General features: G+C 41.6%; 3 protein-coding genes across 3 annotated transcripts in view; all 3 read right to left on the minus strand.

The window, feature by feature from the left end:
- The window catches only part of MRPS35 (mitochondrial ribosomal protein S35), a 34777-nt gene extending 30288 nt beyond the window's left edge, over positions 1 to 4489 (minus strand). Inside the window, exons 1-2 of the mRNA XM_081082693.1 lie at positions 4291 to 4489; positions 369 to 415 (exon numbers count right to left, since the gene is read on the minus strand). Coding sequence (XP_080938819.1) covers positions 369 to 415; positions 4291 to 4402 — 159 coding nt within the window. The 5' untranslated portion in view covers positions 4403 to 4489. The remainder of the gene's footprint in view (positions 1 to 368; positions 416 to 4290) is intronic.
- Positions 4490 to 10776: 6287 nt separating this feature from the next.
- REP15 (RAB15 effector protein) lies at positions 10777 to 12684 on the minus strand. The gene has a single exon (XM_081082696.1). It carries the CDS (start codon positions 11754 to 11756, stop codon positions 11052 to 11054), a length of 705 nt encoding a protein of 234 aa, XP_080938822.1. The 5' UTR covers positions 11757 to 12684; the 3' UTR covers positions 10777 to 11051.
- The window catches only part of PPFIBP1 (PPFIA binding protein 1), a 168612-nt gene continuing 160202 nt past the window's right edge, over positions 12675 to 21084 (minus strand). The window contains exons 26-31 of the mRNA XM_081082694.1: positions 18652 to 18774; positions 17998 to 18123; positions 17074 to 17262; positions 15410 to 15589; positions 14636 to 14701; positions 12675 to 14523 (exon numbers count right to left, since the gene is read on the minus strand). Coding sequence (XP_080938820.1) covers positions 14437 to 14523; positions 14636 to 14701; positions 15410 to 15589; positions 17074 to 17262; positions 17998 to 18123; positions 18652 to 18774 — 771 coding nt within the window. The 3' untranslated portion in view covers positions 12675 to 14436. The remainder of the gene's footprint in view (positions 14524 to 14635; positions 14702 to 15409; positions 15590 to 17073; positions 17263 to 17997; positions 18124 to 18651; positions 18775 to 21084) is intronic.

The raw sequence follows: 21084 nt of genomic DNA on the forward strand, positions 1-21084 counted from the left end.
ATGCCAACTGACTTTATAATTTGGATTCCTCCACAGAGATGCCCACAGAACAAACTAGTAATATTCATGCATATATCCCAGGCTACAAGACTGTTACAAGCATCATCCAAAGTAATTCTATATTCTGGTTTAGGTACCTATTTCCTGGGAATACGTGGGTGAGTCCATCTCTCAAAGATGATCCATTCTCAGGATACTGACAAAGACCAGACCAAGACTAGAGTCAAGACTGTGATAGTCACCAAGTGAACACGCTCTTATGTACCTTTCTTGGGATGTACCCTCCTGCCTCATTGTGAATACCTTCCTCACTTTAGAACTTCAGAAACCATTAAGATAACACATATTAGAGTATGTTAATTGTTCACCTTTCTTCTTGGTGGCCTTTCCAACCTGGATGTTCTTTCTGTTGTACCTAAAAGACAACACAATAGTTAGAGAATTTTATAACATGGATTTATTCAACTGATCGTGATCCTATGATCTGAATACAATTTAAAGTATTCAGTAACAAACAAAGAAACAATAACCCATTTTCTGTAAGCTGAGACTAAAATCATCTTAATGAAAATGAAATGTCAGAAATAGTTAAGAAAATTCCAGTTATTAAAATATAAAATGAAATCATCATATAAAGAAAAACTTTCAATTAATTCTAAGGTTCATAGTCAAATAAACTCACTTCCCCAAGTTAAAATATCTAGATAGAAATAAGTACTTTGTGCCTTAAAAGATAAATGGTTTGAAAGGTTCTAGTTTTAAGTATACCTGCTCATATTTGGAATTATTCTGGTCTTTCTACCAACAACAACAACAACAAAAAGAAAATTGTTAAATTTTTCCTTTTCTATTACATATTAGAACTGCCAATGCTACAATAACAAAAATCACAGCCATTCCTAATAAATCACATAACTGTAGAAGAGGGCAGATTACTTATATGCAATATATACCTTTTAAAATATTATTGTATGCCTCTCTAAATAACTGTTTTTGCTATTCTAAAATAACAATAGCTTTATTTATTGAGGACTTGCACATGCTAGATGCTGTGCTAAACGCTTTTCATTCCCTTATTTAATGTTATTCTTCACGAGAACTGTGAGTGCTATCACTATCCTTATCTAGAAGTCACTTACGGCCAAGAAAACGAAGGACCAAGAGTTGTGAGTAGCACAGCTCACAAGACGCTTCAGACTCTGAACCTCACATCACTCTCTTCACACCTCTAGCCTCATTCCCCTTCACAAGGCCCCACAACTACACTGAACTTCCCTTCAGTCTTTCTGAACTTTATGTTCTCTGCCTGGAATATGCTTCCCTCCCATCTGCTTGACTTCTGTCCCCTTCGGCCTCCCCACCTCAATTCATGTAAAACTCTTATTCATCCCTCAGTGGTATATATCCCTCATCCCTTCAAAAGTTTTAGAGTGATATTGGGTACTAGAAATTAAGAATGCAGCAAAGAACAAGAAAAACAAAGTTCTTACTCCCACAAAATGGAGAGTCTGTCAAAATAAGACAACTATTTCATAAGTAATTTCAATAAATAAACAATGATTGCCGAAACCGGTTTGGCTCAGTGGATAGAGCGTCGGCCTGCGGACTGAGGGGTCCCAGGTTCGATTCCGGTCGGGGGCATGTACCTGGGCTGCGGGCACATCCCCAGTGGGAGAGGTGCAGGAGGCGGCTGATCGATGTTTCTCTCCCATCGATGTTTCTAACTCTGTCTCTCTCCCTTCCTCTCTGTAAAAAAATCAATAAAATATATTTAAAAAAATAAAAATTAAAAATAAACAATGATAAATATTAATGGAAACATACAGCAGGGGACCAAACCTAGTCAAATAGTTGGGGAAGAAGAAGTTCCCTGAAGAAGGTGACTTTAAGCTAAACGTCAAGGATGAACAGGAGGCAGCCCTGGGAACCGGCAAGTGAGAAAAAGTGTTCTAGAGAAAGAGAAGATGGAAAAATCAAAGTAAACGAATTTAATATGGTGGAAACATCAGAGAAGAACAGAGAGTGCACTGAGAAAAGAGACTGGAGATATTTGATGGACATCTCAGATACAACACGTCATCGGCAGAGCTCTAGATTTTCTTCTTCAGTCTTCCCAATCCCTGTACATGGTATTGCCATTCATCCCATTATTCAGGACAAAAATCTAACATGCTTCCTGGAGACTGTTCCTCAAGCCCCATTTCAAATCCACCATTAAGTCCCATTAGCCCTACCATCAAAATGTGTCCCAAATTCAACCATAACAGCCTACTCCACAATTACCTCAACCCAAAGCACCATCATCTCATTTGTACTACAGCAGCTTCCAAACTGGTCTGCTGAGTTCCACTCTTTCCCTCCTGAAGCTGGCTCTCCACACAGCATCACTGCCCTGCTTACCATCTTCCAGTGTGACCCCAACTTAAATACAAGCCAAGCCAAATGCCCAAAAGCCGTTCCAAGATCAGGCCGTCACTCCTTTCTTACACTAGAACCCTCCTCCTCGCTCACTTAGCTCCAGCCGCGCTGGCCTTCTCTCTGTTCCCTGGCCACACCCATAAGCTTATTCTCACCCTGGGCCTCTGCACTAGCCATTCCCAGCCAACAATGCTCTTTCCCCACCTCAGCCTGGTTCTGGGCTCTGCTCAAATGTCACTTCCCCAAGGAGGGGACGTCTTTCCAGACAGACTATCTATCTTATCCGACCCTATAATCACTACTCCTCCAATTCATCATTCCCAACATCCCGCTTTATTTTCTTATTTTTTTAAATGTATTTTATTGATTTTTACAGAGAGGAAGGGAGAGGAATAGAGAGAAACATCGATCAGCTGCCTCCTGCACACCCCCTACTGGGGATGCGTCCTCAACCAAGGTACATGCCATCTTGACCGGAATCCAACCTGGGACCCTTCAGTCCACAGGCCGGCGCTCTATCCACTGAACCAAACCGGTTAGGGCTTGCTTTATTTTTCTTCAAAGCACTAATCACTACCTTACATGGTGCTGACATTGTTTATCTATTTATAGTCTGACTTCCCTCGATGTATGTAAACTTCCAAGATGTAAAGGACTTTTGCTCTATTCTGGTATCTAGAGTATCGCCTAGCACACAGTAGGAATCAAGTATTTACAGAATGAATGAAAAATTAAAAAGACGTGTTAAGCCCTAACCGGTCTGGCTCAGTGGATAGAGCGTCAGCCTGTGGACTGAAGGGTCCCAGGTTCCATTCCGGTCAAGGGCATGTACCTTGGTTGAGGACATGCCCAGTAGGGGGTGTGCAGGAGGCAGCTGATCGATGTTTCTCTCTCACCGATGTTTCTCTCTATCCCTCTCCCTTCCTCTCTGTAAAAAATCAGTAACATATATTTTTTAAAAAGACATGTTAAGATTATTAAGGGCCAATATAATACATTGAGGAATTATCATTTATCTTAAAGCAATGAGGACTGCTTGTAGATTTTGAATAAGGGAGTGGCAAGATAAGATTTGCTATTTGAACACCTCACTCTGGCCGTTGTGAGAATGCAATGCAGGGAGCAACGGCGGAAATGGTAAAGCAACTGCTGCAGAAGCGAGAGACGGTGGCCCCGGCGGGGCTGTGAGCGGCGTGAAGGTCAGATCCTCCAGGAGGCAGCACGGGTAGCACCTGGCGTAACTGGACAGAGCTGTCCTCCCCTCCCGCGGGCTCCGCCCCGATGCGCCTACAGAGCCCCATTCTCGCTTCTTGTGGGGCACCTCACACTGAGCGGTCAGCGTTCACAACGTCCTCGATTCCTTTTCACGGGTTCCTCCAGGGCGGGCGCGGCGCCAGGCACGCCCGCTCTCTCTGAGCGAAGGTCACGTCCAAGGCTGTGAATGAAGGCCATCCACCCCATCTGGCCGCCTGGCGAGGCCTGGATTCGGAGCTGCGGTCTGTCCCGGGGCAGCCACATGCTTCCCTTAACGCTCGAGAAAACCGAGGCTCAGCACCCCCGGAACGCTGCCGAGCGCCCTCACTAGAGAGACCCGTGCCGGCGACCGCGGGACCGGCACCGAAGCGCGGGCCCCCGGGAGGGCGGGGCAGGCTGGTGGCGCGCAGGGGCCCCAGCGCAGCAATCCGCGGCTAGGAACGGGGCGACACCCGGGCGGCGGGCAGACCCACCGGCAGGGCTTTCCCGCCAGGCGGCAGGGCCAGGGACACCCCGGCCTCCCCGGGGCGGCGCAGGTTCCACCGCGGCGGCCTCCAGGGGTCCGATATTCCGCCCTCACCTCCCCCACAGCCCGGAGGCGACGCGGCAGACACTCACGCGGGCGTGGGTTCCCGGGGAGAGTGGTGGGAGACGCTGCGGTGGAGAAGGCACGCAGGGTCCTGGCCCCCGGCTGCAGGCGCCGCCACGCGGGGAGCGACGCGGCCGCCATGGCTGCGGAGACGGCAAGCCGGGCAGGCCAAGCGCGATCCCGCTCTTGGGGGCGGGCCTGAGGCCGCTACCGCGCATGCTCGGGCAGGGCAAACACGATCCCGTTGGTCAGGGGGCGGGCCTGAGGCCGCTACCGCGCATGCTCGGGCCGGACAAGCGCGATCCCCTTGGTCAGGGGGCAGGCCTGAGGCCGCTACCGCGCATGCTCGCCCGCTTTGCCCCGCCCCTGGGTGCATAAACAGGATACACGTGGGCCTGGGAAGTCAGCGCCAGAGTCAAAAGTGCACCACAGAAAAGAGAAAAAAAAAGTCATGAAAAGGAAGCAAAACGCTTAAAAGATATATGGAAGCGGGCAGTCCAAAGACAATTGCAAATAATGATCATAAGGTGATGGAGAAATGTCGCTCACAGAGGGCAGGTGTGGTCTGGGTGGGACCTCATATGGCCCGGGTCTACCCTAGAGCCCTCCTCATTTGCAATGGCTGCTTTTCTACAGGTTCTTGCATTAAAGAATGTGTTCAGCTAGTGCAATGGACACATTCCAAGGGGAGAGGCAGTATCTAATAGTTAAAAGGATACTTGACTTTAAAACTTGGTTTCCCCATTTCTAGGCTGTGTGGGCCTAATAAAGTTAATATAGACAAACATCTGGGTACAATATTGGCCTACAATGAGTGTTATGTCCTCATTGGATGTAACTGTTTTCAGTGATTTGGTTAGTTCGTTTGTAGATGAGTTTAGAATTACAAAAATTCAGTATTCATCAGGACTTAGAATATAATGGTCATTCTTTTCATCAGTTTTTTTTTTTTTTTTTTTTACCCTAGGATGAATTAACATACAACCCTTAATAAAAATTATTCCCTATTTTTTTCAGCTGGTATGTATAATATTTAATCAAAGTACAAAATTATAATAAGAACAACATGGAACAAACACAACTGACTCTTGGTAAGCATATAACTGGTGGAGCAGAAGTATGCTGGTGTCCCAGGGTATCCTATCTATGAGCATTCAGTGCGCATGGGCATCAATCAGTATGTGATGGGAGTGGGGTTGAGGTGGGGGTGGGGGGAATAGCATGATAGGGACAAGTATTTGTTAACGTGTGTGTTTTGTTAATCCTCACCGGAGGAGGATAGCAACTGGGACCCTTCAGTCCTCTGGCCAACGCTCTATCCAGTGAGCCAGATTAGCTAGGGCAGGGAGAAGTATTTGTAATAATCACCATTCTCATCTCTTTTGGCCTCTTACTATCCATTATTGTTCCAAAGCAGAAGTGTTAGATGTATTAGTTTTCTAGAGCCGCTGTAACAAATAACACAAACTAGGTGACTTAAAACAACAGAGATTTATACTCTCACAGTTCTAGAGACTAGAACTTCAAAATCCAGGCATAGGCTGGGTTGGTGGTTCCTTCTGGAAGTTCAGAGGGAGAATCTGTCTATGCCCCTCTCTTAGCTTCTGATGATTGTTGGCAATCCATGGCATTCCTTGGCTTGTAGACACATCACTCCAATCTCTGCCTCTATGTTCACATAGTGTTTTACCTTCTCTTCTATTTTTAAGATGAAAAGTATGGTGTTTTAACAGATGAATATGGAGTTTGAACCCAGGCTCTGCTTTTTTTGTGAGCTTGGGCAAGTCCACCTAACATCCCTGAGCTTCAATTTCAAAGAAAATAGAAACAATAATATCTTCCTCAGGACCATTGTGATTGAGTTGTATTTCAGAAGGTGTAATATAAATGGTGGCCATTAGAATTAAGCTGAGTCAATACAGCAGCCAGTTTTTCTCTCTTGAGTTTGTATATTTTAGTATAATAAAGTGCAAGGCCTATACCATAGAAATTTAGAGACGAAAAAATATATGAATCATTATAAAATTAATTTTCATTCAGAGAACTCTCAATTTCTGAGTAAGATGTTAAAAGACTTAGATCCTCAGTCTACCTTCCTATGCTTTCTGTCTTTTGTTTATTCTTTCTCTAAGAATAAAGTGGATAGATATGATTAGAGTTAGTGGAGCCAGAGAAACACTTATTGTTGTCCCAGGCATCAAGTACAATAAAGTTCATTCTATATTAATAGTTAAAAATCATTTATAATGCTATCAACAGTCAATAGTAATAACTGGTTCATGCAGCAGCAGCGTAAAGAGTAAAGCATACTTTGGCCAGTGTGGTTGAGTTGGTTGGCCATTGTCCCATGCACCAAAAGGTTGTCAGTTCTATTCCTGGTCATGGCACATGCCCCTGTTGTGGGCTTGATCCCCAGCAAGGAGCCTGCAGGAGGCAGGGGATTAATGTTTCCCTAGCATCGCATCAATGTTTCTTTCTCTCTCTCTCCTTCTCCCTTTCCCTCTTTCTAAAAAATCATCAATACAAATATTTTTTAAGAGTAAAGCATGTACTATTGTGTACAAAGGAGTTACTAAGAATTACATAACTTTTTAATTGGAAAAGAAGTTAATGTGCAACCACTTACTATGATAAAAATCTTTCCTTCAGCCTTCATGACCAAATATCCCAACATACCTATTGTAGAAACAAAACTGGTTTCATAGGCATGTGACTTGCACTTAGAAGAGCCCTATGCTTGGTGAATGCTCTGCTGTGCATCTTGAAATTTTTAATAATTTTTGAACAAGGACCCCACATTTTCATTTCGCATGGGCATTACAAATTACGTAGCCAGTCCTTGTGTAGAACAATTTTAAGTATTAAGGTGTTTTTAATAATGGGCTTTTATTATACTTAAAACCTAGTTTAATCCAATGACTTTCCGTCTGAAAGTATTAATCAAAACTAATTTCTTTATAAAAAGTGAATTAAGTATATCTATTCACAAGCATAGTAAATAGACAATATGCAAATATCCAGGTATGTGGATGTACTTCGCAACCTAAATATCCATCAAAACAGTATTGGTTAGCGCAGCCAGTGTGGTTCAATGGTTGATCAATGTTTCCTTTGCTCTCTCTCTCTCTCTCTCCTTTCCTCTCTCTGAAATCAGAATTGGTTCAATATACTATGGTTTATACAATATAGAATACTATTTAGACATATGGGTCTTAATCCTGTTTGAACGTTAGAATTATCTCAGAAGGTACTTAAAAAATGGTGTAGGGTCCCTCCTTCTGAGATGCTGATCCATTGGTCTAGGTGTGTTTCGAGCAATGGTGTTTTATTGTTTTTAAGTTCCCCAAGTAACTCTAATATGCAGACAGGCCTGAGAAGCATTGATGTCAGCCTTAAAAAGAACCGTGTGGATATAAATCTATTAGCGTGGAAAATGGTCCACAATACCTAAGTTTTTAATGTGAAAAGGCATTTATAGATCATATGCTTCTGTTTGTATAAAATACTTTTAATATACAGTACAGGTTCTGGATGGGTAAAGAGCAAACTAGAGGGAGTCGCTATGGAGAGAGGGCGGGGAGGTGAGACTCTTGAAGACTTAACTTTCCACACTTCTGTACTTTAATTTTTATATCAGAATGCAGATTTTTAAATAAGAGAATACAGTATTATTTATTTATTTATTTACTTACTTATTTTTATTATTATTTTTAGGATCAATCTATTTTATTGAGGGCCTTCAGGGGAGGATTGATGTGCTGGGAAGACAATGAGATCTGATGTCCTTGGCCCGGCCAGATCTCCCAAGTTTCACAGCCACACAAAAAAGCAAAAAAAAAAATTAAAAAAAGCTATTTTTTAAATCAGCAAAAGCCTCACATTTTTATTTTAATTTAAAAAATATGGTGAGTCTTTGGTTTATATTACCCAGCTGATTATAACATGAAGACTTACAATTTGTACTAGACTTCAAAATCTTGGTAAGCTTCTATTATAGTATAGAGAATGTCACAAGCATTGTCTTCTTTGAATTAGTTGAAGTCATTCCCATTTTCCAGATTAAAAAAAGTCAAAGAGTTAAGCGGGTAGACTTTGCTCTTAAGAGAACTGAGACTCAAACCCACATCTGATTCCAAGTTGAATACTGGTTTTCCTATGCTACACCAACGTCTTGATAGCTTATTATACACAGCATTGCTGCAGACAGGGGTCACTATATAACAAGGAAACATTAACTGGGTATTATAACCTTCTAGGAACAAAGTAGGAATAATTGTTTAACAGCTTCAAGAGATGTCTCCTGAGCCTATTCATGTTCACTTACTAAAGGCAGAGAGGGCTTAAATGCTTTCCTTGATCTTTGGGTTTCCTGGAATGAAGACACATCAAAGGCAAATATAGTTCTGCCTTTGCATATATTCATAATATTTAAGAAGTTTGGAAATACAACATTGTAATTGTGATATACTTCATACTCCTCATCCAATCATCAGCCGTATGTTTTTAACCTTCAACTAGTTCTAAATCTGACCTCCTCACCCCTCCTCCTCCACTACTTTGGTCCAGGCCACCCTTTTCTCTATCAGATGGTTTCCTTTAATAGCTTCCTACCTGTCCTCCTGGGCACTGCTGTCACTCTTTCCTCCCTACAGTCTAGTCCAGTGATGGCGAACCTATGACACGCGTGTCAGAGGTGACACGCGAACTCATTTTTTTTGGTTGATTTTTCTTTGTTAAATGGCATTTAAATATATAAAATAAATATCAAAAATATAAGTCTTTGTTTTACTATGGTTGCAAATATCAAAAAATTTCTATATGTGACACGGCACCAGAGTTAAGTTAGGGTTTTTCAAAATGCTGACACGCCGAGCTCAAAAGGTTCGCCATCACTGGTTCTAGTCTCTACCCAGCAATCAAATGAGGCATTTAAAGGGTCTGTCAGAGCAAGGCATTTGTCTCCCCATATCACTCAGAATAAAATCCAGCCTTACAAGTCCTATCTGCTTGATGTGTTTGCTGGCTACCTCCCTGACCTCATCTCCTATTACCCTTCCCCTGGCTCACTCTGCTCCATCCACACCAGCCTCCTCTGCTATGCCTCAAACATATCAAATACATGCCCTTTTCAGGCCTTTTGCCATTCCCTATGCCTAGAACACTTTTCCAGATATTTGCACTGATACGCTCTCTCTTAATTCAATCCAGATTTCTACTTGGCCCTTTTCATTGAGGCTTTCCTTAACTACCCCATATAAAATAGCACCTCCTTCACTCTATCCTCTTACCCATGCTTTATTTTTCTCTACAGCACCTGTTATATTTCTTAAATATACATTTTAAACATATGTATATATTTTATTTTCTGTCTTCCACCATTAAGAGGGAAACTAACCCCAAATAGGATATGGTTCTTTTTACTGCTGATTGTCAGGGCATAGAACACGGCCTTAAGATAGGCATTTAGCAATCAAGTGTGAATGAATCTATCTTCCGTTTACACTTCTAAGTACTCTTTGCTTCTACCATCTAGAGGAGTAGGGAAAAAACTATTTTTCCTCCCACCCAGGATTTGAAGCAAAGATGGTTTTAATATATGTATACATTATCTTTACTGCAAAGGCTAAATAAATGTTTAGCATTAGTACAAGTGATTGTTAAATGGGTTAGTGTGTTTAAATCACAGGACAAGGTAACACTGAAGCAGATCCCAAAGTGAATCCCATCAGGGGTTCAGATTCCAGAGCCAGCAACGCCTCCCTGGACATCCCCACACCATTGCTCTGCTGGGAGGACATCAGCACCCTGAAGCCAGAGACTACACCTGGGGAACTTAGCAGCTTTGGCACAGCTGATTCTGGCTTCATTGGGGTAGTGGCCCTTGTCCAAGGCCCTGAAGAAATGGAGGCACAATTTTTTAAGAAACAACTGAGGCATCAGACCAACTTTCTCCGCAAATCTTTGGAGCTTTCCTGCCATGCGGATGCCATATATTCCAAGACGATCAACCTGCCCCTCTGGAAAGAGGATGACTTCACTGTCTATGCCAACATGTCCCCTTTTTGATCGCCCCAGGAGGGCATCGCCAGACCACGTGGAATACACCTCCATTGTATTCCACTCATGGGAAGCCGATGAGATACTCCAGTGTGGAGTCATACCTGCGTCCCAGCTGAATCTGGATACAGCTTTTGCTTTAGATGTGTGTGTGTGTGTGTGTGTGTTTTAAAAAATGCATAAAACATATTCTAATGAAAAAAGAAAAAACTACACAGAAGAAGCAGTTTGAGGTGACGTGGGAGTAAGGGCAGGGGTCAGAGGAAGAAAGCAGTTTGAGATTTCACTTGGTAGTCCTGAATTGAGACTGGTGTTGTAAATGTAATTAAACCTGTTCTGTAGTCTTATGCACCACCTCACCCTACCCATCTCTCACCCACAGCAGTCAAGTCACATTTTACACTGTCCAGAGCTAGACTTGTTATTTCAAACAAAGACATTTTCTTTTTTTTGCAAATCAAACTTTAAGGGTGACTTTATTATTCTCCCCTCCCATTTTTATCATTGAGTAAATAAATGAAAGAGTAAGCTAAATTGTCAGTTTTCCCAATAATATGGAAATCTCCATAATCATGACACTCATATGTTTTGTCCAGGTGATCATTTTCATTCAGTGTGGGAGAGGGAGGGGGAATTCCATGCTGTGATGATGCCAAGTGGAAGGGCTTGCTTATTAGAAGAAAATATCTTTTCCTTTTCATCTCACCGGCCAGTCTCATCACACCAATCTAGTTCAGAGGATGCGAATATAAACCTTGCCCACCTCCCGTAGCCCGTCTTTCTTACTCAGACAGCTTCCAAGCAGCTCTCTAACGGAGACAGAGTCTTTAGTTTGCAGGACAAATTGTGCCACTGCCTTCCCTCCGGGCAGACGGCCCCTGGCCATCTCCCTTTTGACACTGTCCAGGACAACTCCCCTGATGTCTTTAGGCTTTGCTGGCACACCAAAGATGAGAAACAGGCCCAGACAATCCTCTCCTATCAAGCTACAGAATTCGTCCAGCTTTTCAAATCTACTCTTCCGGGAAGACTCTGCCCTGGATTCTGAGTTGGAGGACTCACAAGGCTTAGACTCTACCGGAGGAAGAGAAGACATCCGCAGGGTTTGTACCGCCAGCTGGAGCCTTATTTGCTTATCAGATCCCCAAAAGGTCCAAATCCAGTCGGCCCCAAACAGGAAGGCTTGGTGCTTGGTCATCTTGGTGGTGGTGAGCCACTCATCAACGCCCTTTTCTTGGCAGAAAGTGACGAAGTGGATTAAGAAGATCTCATTCAGAGTGTCTGGAGCTGGGCTCAGATTGCTCAGAGGGTCTTCAAATCCAAGGTACTCCTCCAATTTCTGAGTGGCATGCACGATAGCTCCACTGAACACCTCACAGACGCTGACAACCTCTTGGCTGTCCTTGGGAGCCGACTGTTGCGAAGGTTTCTGCCCCATTTCCTCTGCACTCAATCAATACCGCTTCCAAATATCAAACATGTGGCCTTTGATCAGAATGACTTCTTTTTCGGAGTGAACGTCTTGCAGTGAAGTCGCATCTGTTAATGTGGTCCCAGTTTTCTAACTCCGCAGCTTACTTGGTGTAGCTAAGCATATCATACAACTAAACAAATAGCTCTCCCTGTTTGCCAACTGGGTGTGTTTTATTCATGCAGATTGCTGATGGTTTACTAACGTGAGAGATACTTTCACAAAAAGCATCTGTTCTTCTCTGGGTATAGTCACCGTACTTTTCCTATTTGGTAATCTTTTCTAAGATATGCTGCATCTTTTCAAATTTCAGTTCAGTTAAAAATAGCATTTAATTCCTTAAAGAACCATATACTTTCTACAACTAACTTCTTTTTAAGTGTTCTTTAAAAATTTTTTTTTATTGGTTCAGAGAGGAAAGGAGAGGGAGGGATAGAAACATCAATGATGAGAGAGAATCATTGATTCGCTGCATCCTGTACGCCCCCCATTGGGGATTAAGCCTGCAACCCCGGCATGTGCCCTGACCGGGAATCTAACCATGACCTCTTGGTTCATAGGTTGATGCTCAACCACTGAGCCATGCCGGCTGGGCTCTACAACTAACTTCTTCAGATCTGCAGGCGAGTCATTTCCCTTTGCTTTTCCAGGATCCTCTCTGCCATGACTCCTTATCCCCCAGCTCAGCGACCCGTGCTTCCTTCCACACAAATGTTTCTCAACAAATGTCTCATATTCCTACCTGTTGGTACATGCTATGAATCCCATGCAAAATATTTTATGGGAGTTTGTGAATTATCAAGAGTTCGTTATTGTTCTCTATATCAGAAATACAGCCTACTGGTTATACTGAACAAAGGGAAATAAAGTAACAGACAATAAAAATATGACGCAATTATCAGCTGACTTTATTTCTTTTCATATGGTGATACCAGCAGTGTATAATATTTTGTAAATAAAATATATCATCAAAAAAAAATTTAACCTCATCACATAGAATCAGTTATATTACAATGTCCTGAATAAAGAATATTTGGCCTCTGTAACAGTCTCCTGGTATTTTTAACCAGGTTGGAATATCAATTTTTTTTTTTTCAAATGGTGACAAATATCCACATAAAAATAAAACACAAATACATTAAGAGTCCCATACAGTTACCAAATAATGAATGGTAGGGAGCAAAAGATTATTGTTAACATCAAATCATTGTAGTCATGAATAAATAGTAATGTAGTATTATAGGTTCTTTGATGAAAAGCTTGGTAAGTTGCTGATGACTTGAAAGATCCTATCACTGACATTCAAATATAGTTTGTAAGTAAGCCCACTGGTGTATACTGAACTGCCCACCCCATGCTAATTTGTGAAAAACAGTCTTTACCACAGTTGGCTATTATGGTAATGATGTAGTACTGAATAAAAAAATAGAATATTATTTCTGATACCCCTAAAAAGAATAATAAACACAGTGACAGTTTTTGCTGCAGCTTTGTATTTTCTTTATAAAGAATATTTGGGCCCTGTGCTATGGAAAAACATGAACTACATTTTATTATCACAAGATAGGCATTCTTTTCCAGCCTCAGAGTTATTAAACTCTGATTGAGACAAAATGTTCAGACAGATATTCGGCTTTTTTAAAAGGATTCCTTCCATTCATGGGTAGTCTGAGAAATGTACATTAATCAGGCTGCTGGTATTTTTGAGACAATGGTCTATTTAGCAAAGAGGAAAATAAGAAGCTTAATACTGTAAAGGTTTTTGTTTTGGTTTCTTCAGAAATCATTTCTACAAAATTTGGGGCAGCTTCTGAATGCGTTCAAGTTAATAGAATGTAAATGTCCCTCAAGTTCTTCCTTATGAGTTTAAAAGAATCCAAGATTAAAGGCCGAAATTTTTAAAAAACCAACAATTTTGTCATGGGTCATCAAATAAGAGTTATTTCACATACACTAATTTAGTCCGAGTGATCAACATCATTAAAATGCGGTTGTGGAGAAAGATTATCCTGACTCGTCCAAGAACCAGCTGGCACATGAAAAATTTGATCACCGCATTTTTTTCAATGTGATTATTTTTTTTTTTTTTTGCCATCTTCCTTAGGTATGTCACAAAATAAAAGTTCTATGTTCTGTGTACTAAATATATACATATATTTAGAAAAATATATAAAAATAGGACACTAGAGGGCAAGTGGAGGTGTGGCTGGCATTTAGTGGGCACGCTGGATCTTAGAGAGATTCCACATCCTGATTTTAAAAGCACGTGTTCTGCTTCAGTGGCTACACCGACCTGACAGAATCAGCCTCCTGTGAGTTCCCGCTCTCCCAAGTCCTCCATACCGTGAACATGACTGGAAACACTATGGTAAAGTCCTCTCATAGTAAATGCAACACTTTAAATATAATATATCACAGATTTTTACATTAAATAGAGGAAAAACAATTATACTCTCATTCACCAGTGTCTCACTTTCCGCGGCAGCTTTAAAATAGGCACAGATCCCCAGCTTTCCATTTCCACTTCTAAATGAGCAGAAGCTGGTTGATTAACAATATACAACCCGCTACTTGCTGGATATACTGGGAGTGTAGAAATAAAGTGGAAAGGGACCAAGGGCTCCTCATGTTCGTCCAGGTGCTATGATCAAACGTTTGAGTCTTCATCAGTAATGCTGGCGCTGGGGGACCGGGCAGCGAAATCTTTAAACATTTCATCTTCCTTTAGCATGTGCTGGGAAACAAAGAGACGGGAGTCACACACACTGCGCTCTACGTGCAGACACTTGGGGTGATTTTCAAACGTATTCTTAGAATAAGATTTTCAGCTCATTTCACAAACCTACCGTGAGGTTGTTGATGCCTTCAGAGAACGCACCTATCTGCCTCACGGTCCCTTCGGAATCCTCCATCTGCAAAGAGCACACCATAACGTGACAAACTCATCTGCACAACTGCAAAGAAAGTGCGGCAAAATGAACAAACATCTGAGAAGAAATAACGCAAGTTGTGTTGAATGGGAGAGGAGCAACGGAATACTTCTGATGATAATCACCTTGCACTCTGTGATTAGATGTGGAAATTTAGAAGAAACACTTCATTGGCACTTCTAGACAAAATGCTCTGATGCTGACAATGGCACCAAAGGATTACTGATTAAAGGACAATTTTCAGCCCCATGACTTCATACTGAAAAGGCTAAGCAGTATGAGCTGTCCATTCCTGATTCGTTTTCATACTCAGATTTCCTTAATACAGAGCTAGGGTAACGTAGGTAAGGCACAGGGTTGGGAGCCAGCCTGGCAAGTTGGAATCCCAGCTCTTCTATCTTAGGTCAGTTACTTAATCTCTCTGTGCCCCAGTGTCCTGATCTCTAAAATTAAGATGAGAATACTCCCTATGCTTTAGGATTACTGTGAACATTAATATATGTTAAGTGGTTAGGAAAGTGCCTGGGATATAGTAAGCAGTCTGCAAGTGTTCACCATCATTTTATTATTACCTTTATTTTTAAGCATTGGAAGAAAACTTCTTTGCTTAGTGGAAACAATACGAAAAGTTTCCATTGAGTGTTTCAATGCTGGGAGAACTTGAAAATAGTTAGGTAACGTTGCACTTACCTGCTCTAACCGGTCCAAATCATCCTCATCATACAGGCGCATCTCCAGGCCAGCTTTATGTCCTTTCTTAGACACACTTCCTGAGGCCTGTCCCAATTCCATTGGACAAACATATTCTTCCCCATCTTCCTGTTTCTTCTTTCTCAGATTCCCAAAATTGCTGAAGGTGAGCTTCCTTGGCTTTAAAACAAAGAAAACAGTAACCTCCAGAGATTTGATAAAATTCATATAAAAAAGGACTAATAACATGTATAATTTCATTTCATCATACAGAGAAAAGCAACTGAATGATTAAATTTGTATAACAAAAACTAAGGCATCCTAGGCCTATGACTGATGCATCCAAATATGATCAATGATCCCTTAAAAATCTCAGAAGATTACATTTGTTCTCCTTATTCACTCCAACTAGCTAGGTAGTCACAGTTATAAAAGCAAAATATGTAAAGAGCCTTAGTTTTGCTTCAACAGGACTTAATGCAAATGAGATTCCTCGGGGCTAAATACAATTTTACAAGGTTTTCCAGTCTAAGATCAGCAAAAGAAAATGGCCCTTACTGTATTTTCTTTTTGGGTGGGGCTGTGATTATTTTATATGCCTGTTATGCTTCTATAACAGGGTGGTGACTGCTAAAAGAATCCTTGCTCTTTGGGAGAAAAAACTTCCAGTGAGACTTAGAAGAGAAACTACATCTTAGTCACTGGGTAGTTACGGAAACTGTTAAGTAGATGGTAATTGGCTGATGCAGAGAATTTGTATAGAACAGAATCTCTCAGAGTTTCAAATCTGGCACATCTTCTAAAGAAGAAAGGGAGGTGAAGAGAAAGTGTCAAGCAGGTAGAGGGGGTTAAAAAAAAAGAACTTGAGCTCTAGCTGGTCTGGCTCAGTGGATAAAACATTGGCCTGCGGACTGAAGGTTCCTAGCTCGATTCCTGTCAAGGGCACATGCCGGGGTTGCTGCTTGATCTGCAGTAGGGGGCGTGCAGGAGGCAGCCAATCAATGATTCTCTCTCATCATTGATGTTTCTCTTTCTCCCTCTTCCTTCCTCTCTGAAATCAATAAAAATATATTTTAAAAAAAGAACTTATGTATTTGTGAAGGAGTCAATAAACCCTACATCCACATTAAGCTGGTTAAGATAACACGCAGAAGAGTTAGCTCAGGAATCATTTAAAAGAAGAAAAAGAAGTCTGACGTTCGTATGCTCTATGAATCCAGGCAAACTAGGAACATCCATTCTCTGCTGGCGTGCCTTTGTCTAACTTGCAAGGTTGGTCAATTATAGGCCAGACAAGCAGAATCTGTATGAGGAGAAAGGCAACTCGTACATTTGATTTATCCACAGCAAAAATAGGACAACTGCAATCAATATTTGGGTCCAAGTCATGGGCTCTCTGCCTTGGCAATGTATCCATTATAGAGACCAACATCATGTTCTTTATTATTGTTAACCCTAATAAAATAAATGATTTTAGCAAAAATGCCCCCAGAAGAAAACCTTCAAAATTGTATTTTATTGATTATTGTTAAAGATGCACATGCCTTCAACCCATCCACAAAACTTAGTAAATCCCAGGAAATGGGATAGCCGGGTAACAGAACTGAGCCTTTGTTCTCGTTTTTGGTATAACCAATTATCAAACGATGCGAGCTTGAACTAACCTTCACTTTGGCAGTGGCTGTTAAAAGTACATAATCTGGTAACTCCATGGCATCACGCTTCTGGTGTTGGGCCTCAACACCAATCAGAAGGTTGAAATGAGTGGCCAAATGTCTTCTCAACAGGGTCTTACTCGGCGGGATGTTCAGCAGCTGAGCCATTGTCTCTACATTAAAACGGGGTTCTAGAACCTATAAGAAAAATAAAGGTGTGTAAGGTACGGTATATCACACATGCCTGCACTGTGCTTTATAATTTGCAAAGCTCTTTCATTTAGTTTTCTCCAATGACCTACTCAGTGAGATACACTGCGTATAAACTTTAATCTTTAATTTCTTTTCTTTTCTTTATTCTGCCCAAGCTAGTGAGAAGAGAGCTGGTCCTGACATCCAGGCTTCTACCTCTCTGAGGTATAGCATTTGGGATGTCTTTGAATACAGGCATTTGTTTCTTTTCTTTTTTTTTTTTTTTAAACTGATTTGAGAGAGAGATGAAGAGAGAGAAATATTGACTTGTTGTTCTACTTATTTATGCATTCATTGGTTGATTCTTGTATGTGCCCTGGCCAGGAATCGAACCCGCAACCTTGGCGTATTGGGACGATGCTCTAACCAACTGAGCCTTCCAGCCAGAGCAACATTTGGGATGCTTTTGGCAGCCAACTTCTTTGCAACATCTGCGTGCAGAAATACAATCTGTATCTTTGCAGAGGTTTTAAAACATGATCATATGAGGGCCAGCAGCCAGATGTTATCCAACAGAAAAGAGGACAATGGAAGAGAGGGGTTTAAATCTGATCTAGAGTAAAAAATACGGGGGGAAAAACATGCTGAAAGTAAAAATCCACTAGAAATAGTGCAGTAGGGTTGGGTTAGCCATCTTATCAAATGATAAGAAGTCAATTTCAAATTAAAACAGTTTTTTACCATGAGCCCACCATGGACACCACTGCCTCTGAGATTGGGGGCATATTCTGCCAAGTCCACGGAACGCAGCCACTCCATCACCCGGTGGTTGGTCCACTGCTGCACCTCTGATGGGGTGATGCTATTCTATGGGAACAGAGGACACCAAGAGCTTCAGTCACTGACGATGGGATTCCTAATATCCCACCTGCACAATCCATCCAAAAGTCTGCCCCACAGAACCTCCCACTAAATGTTCACAGAAAGGGTAAAAAAGTGATTGCTAATTTGAATTCTCTTTGAAAGAAAATTGGCACAAAGTTTCAAGCTTTTTTTTACACACCATTAGAGCAGGGCTTTAGGAAAGGAAGTCTTTAGAGTGATATTTAAGCTTCTGGTTTAAGGAGGGAGGAAAATAAAATACACTCAAGAAAAGGAGGAAGGGAAACTAAATCACAACCCTTGGCTTCCATGACACAGGTAGGACCGTCATGGGAGGGAGGGAAGGATACAGGAAAACAAAGCCAAAAACGTAAATGAGGCTGGATGTGAGGCTCTGAGGGAACCAGCAGCCCTCCCCGCAGTTTCCAAGAAGAAATGGGTTTCAGTTTTGCACACGCGGACAGTCGTATGCATGGAAGGCACGTGCTGAGTAACCTTCAACTCAGATGCTACCTCATCAGACGGCCGCCTCCGTAGACAGTTGGGTTCAAAGTTGTTGATCCTCAGGACCTGGATGGCCCTTTTGATGCTGAGATGGTGCAGCACACTCACGACTTTCAAAGACAGCAAGTCATCCTGCAGAAAAGAACAAAATGCAGGACTCCTTGAGCAGGACGACCTCCTCAAGGAAGTCTCAGAAAACGCACATAAAAGTGGAAAAGCCCCTCTCCTAATCGACCCCGAGGGCTTGTCATTGTGTTCAAAGCCTTTATTTAATAGCAAGACCCTTTTCCTTGTTCCAATCAAAATCTTCTCCAGGACCCCAATATATCAGAAAACCAAAATTAATGTTGCCCTGACTGACACTGACTTCCATCTACTTCTCTCCCAAACATTCTGGGATAGGCTTGTGGGACCCCTTCGCTCTGAAACACACAGTTTGGAAAGCACTCGCTGGGTCGTGACAAACAGTGACCTGCTTTGATAAAGCAGATAGCTAAAAGCAAGTGATGTTCATTGACTAATGAGGTTTGCTTTTCTGAGCTAACACACATCAGTTTTGGGAAAAACCAGAAGAGTGGGCACACACTATCCCCCCAACCTCAAGAAATCCCTAGCTCTAGATCTGTATGTGTTATCCAGCAGACACTATGGCAATTTTTAGAAAATCTATGTCAGCCAAAGCAAAGGTCTTATTCAGAGTTGAGTATAAAGAAATTAAGAAGCTATATGTAAGTATCTATACATATCACCAATCATTTCCTTCAAGGAATAACTTTGGCCAGTCTGTGGTTACTGGGCACATTTCAAACATACCAAACACACCAAAACAAATTATTTTAGAAGAAGGTGATTTGGGTGGCAGTGTCAACATAAGCACAGGTCTACATCCAAACACACCCAGAAAATAAACAAAGAAAACATCCATGTTAGACACATCTTACTGATAACATTCCTTATGAGGAAAAAAAAAAATCAATCTATTATAAAAATACTTTCTAAATATTAGGCAATCAGTTTAAATCCTTAAAGGCTACTAACTGAGCAAAAATTCTTTCCTAAATTTTTCTGGATTAACTTCTTAAAGGTAGTGCCTTGTAAATTAGAAAGGACATTTGACAATCTAAGATTGAAACACCCATTCAAAACATTTGCATGTGGGCTATTTTCAACTAAAAATCTATCAGATTTAAAAAAAAATAAATGCATAATGTTCATAACATAAATAAAATTTTACTAGCTTAAGAAATTTTAAAAGTAGGGACTATTTCCTTTTTTAATCAAAACACTTTTTTGGATTTTTAAAAAATCTTTTATTTTTATGTACTATTAGATTTACAGAAGAGTTGCCAATAATAGTACAGAGAGTTCCATATACCCTTCACCCAGCTTCCCTTAGTGTTAACATATAACTATGACATATCCACTAAAACTAAGAAATTAACATAGACAATAAAATTAAACAAACTACAGACTTCATTCAGATTTCAACAGTTTTTTCATGAAGGTCCTTTTTCTGTCCCAGGATCCAACCCAGGATACCACATTAAAAACAGATATTTTATGACTCAGAACTTCCAGGATCAAATTTTCTAAGGTCATTTACTCATTTACTCAAGGCCCGATGCACGAAATTCGTGTAAGAGTAGGCTTTCCTTCCCCGGCCGAGGGCACCTGGGCTTCCCTTCAGCCACCAGCACCTGGGACCTGGGCATCCCTCGCAGAGGGAGGTCCTGCCCACTTGCCACAGCCCGCTGGTCGGTGGCCTGGGCCTCCCTCTTTGGGGTGATCATGGGGTGATGGCCGGGTCCCCAACCAATCGCATCACACCCGCCTTGGCTGGCCTGGCGCCAGTGGGTGTCATAGTGTGGTCATGGATGGTCCTCTGGATGGTCGTTCTGCTGTTCAACTGTTCGGTCGATTTGCATATTACACTTTTATTATATAGGGTAGCTATGAGAGTTATAGATATACTTTTTATAAAGATTTTAAGCCTGAATTTGCTCACATTCCTAGGGGAGCGTACTTAGACCTAGCTAGGCAGGCCAATATTTACTGAATTTGCTCCAGGTGGAGCTGTGAACTATCAAGAGCAGGGGTCTGGAAACTGCATAGGTTCAAATGCCATGTGATGTTTCTCCTGCTCTGTAACTGTGGAAGCTCGGTCAAGTTACCTGATTTCTGGGTTCTTTCGCTTCCTCATCTAAAAACTGAGGATAATAAGAATGCTAGCTCAAGGACTGCTGAGACCTCAGTATTGATCCCAGTAAAGTGCCTGGCACACAGCAAATGTGCAACATACCACCTGTTAGTGTAGCAAGATGTGCCCACCAAGATATAGACTTGGTTCAATGATAGAGAAGAAAGCAAATCCCATGAGCTGATCTCCAAGTTTCTTAATATTGGATAATTCTCATTTAAGTTAGCTGTTCGAAACTTTCAACT

The sequence above is a fragment of the Myotis nattereri genome (assembly GCF_964212035.1).
Source record: "Myotis nattereri genome assembly, chromosome: 2".
NCBI lineage: Eukaryota > Metazoa > Chordata > Mammalia > Chiroptera > Vespertilionidae > Myotis > Myotis nattereri.

Excerpts from the sequence above, each read along its gene's own strand:
- REP15 (XM_081082696.1), bottom strand. The coding sequence starts at position 11,756 with ATGGGGCAGAAACCTTCGCAACAGTCGGCTCCCAAGGACAGCCAAGAG.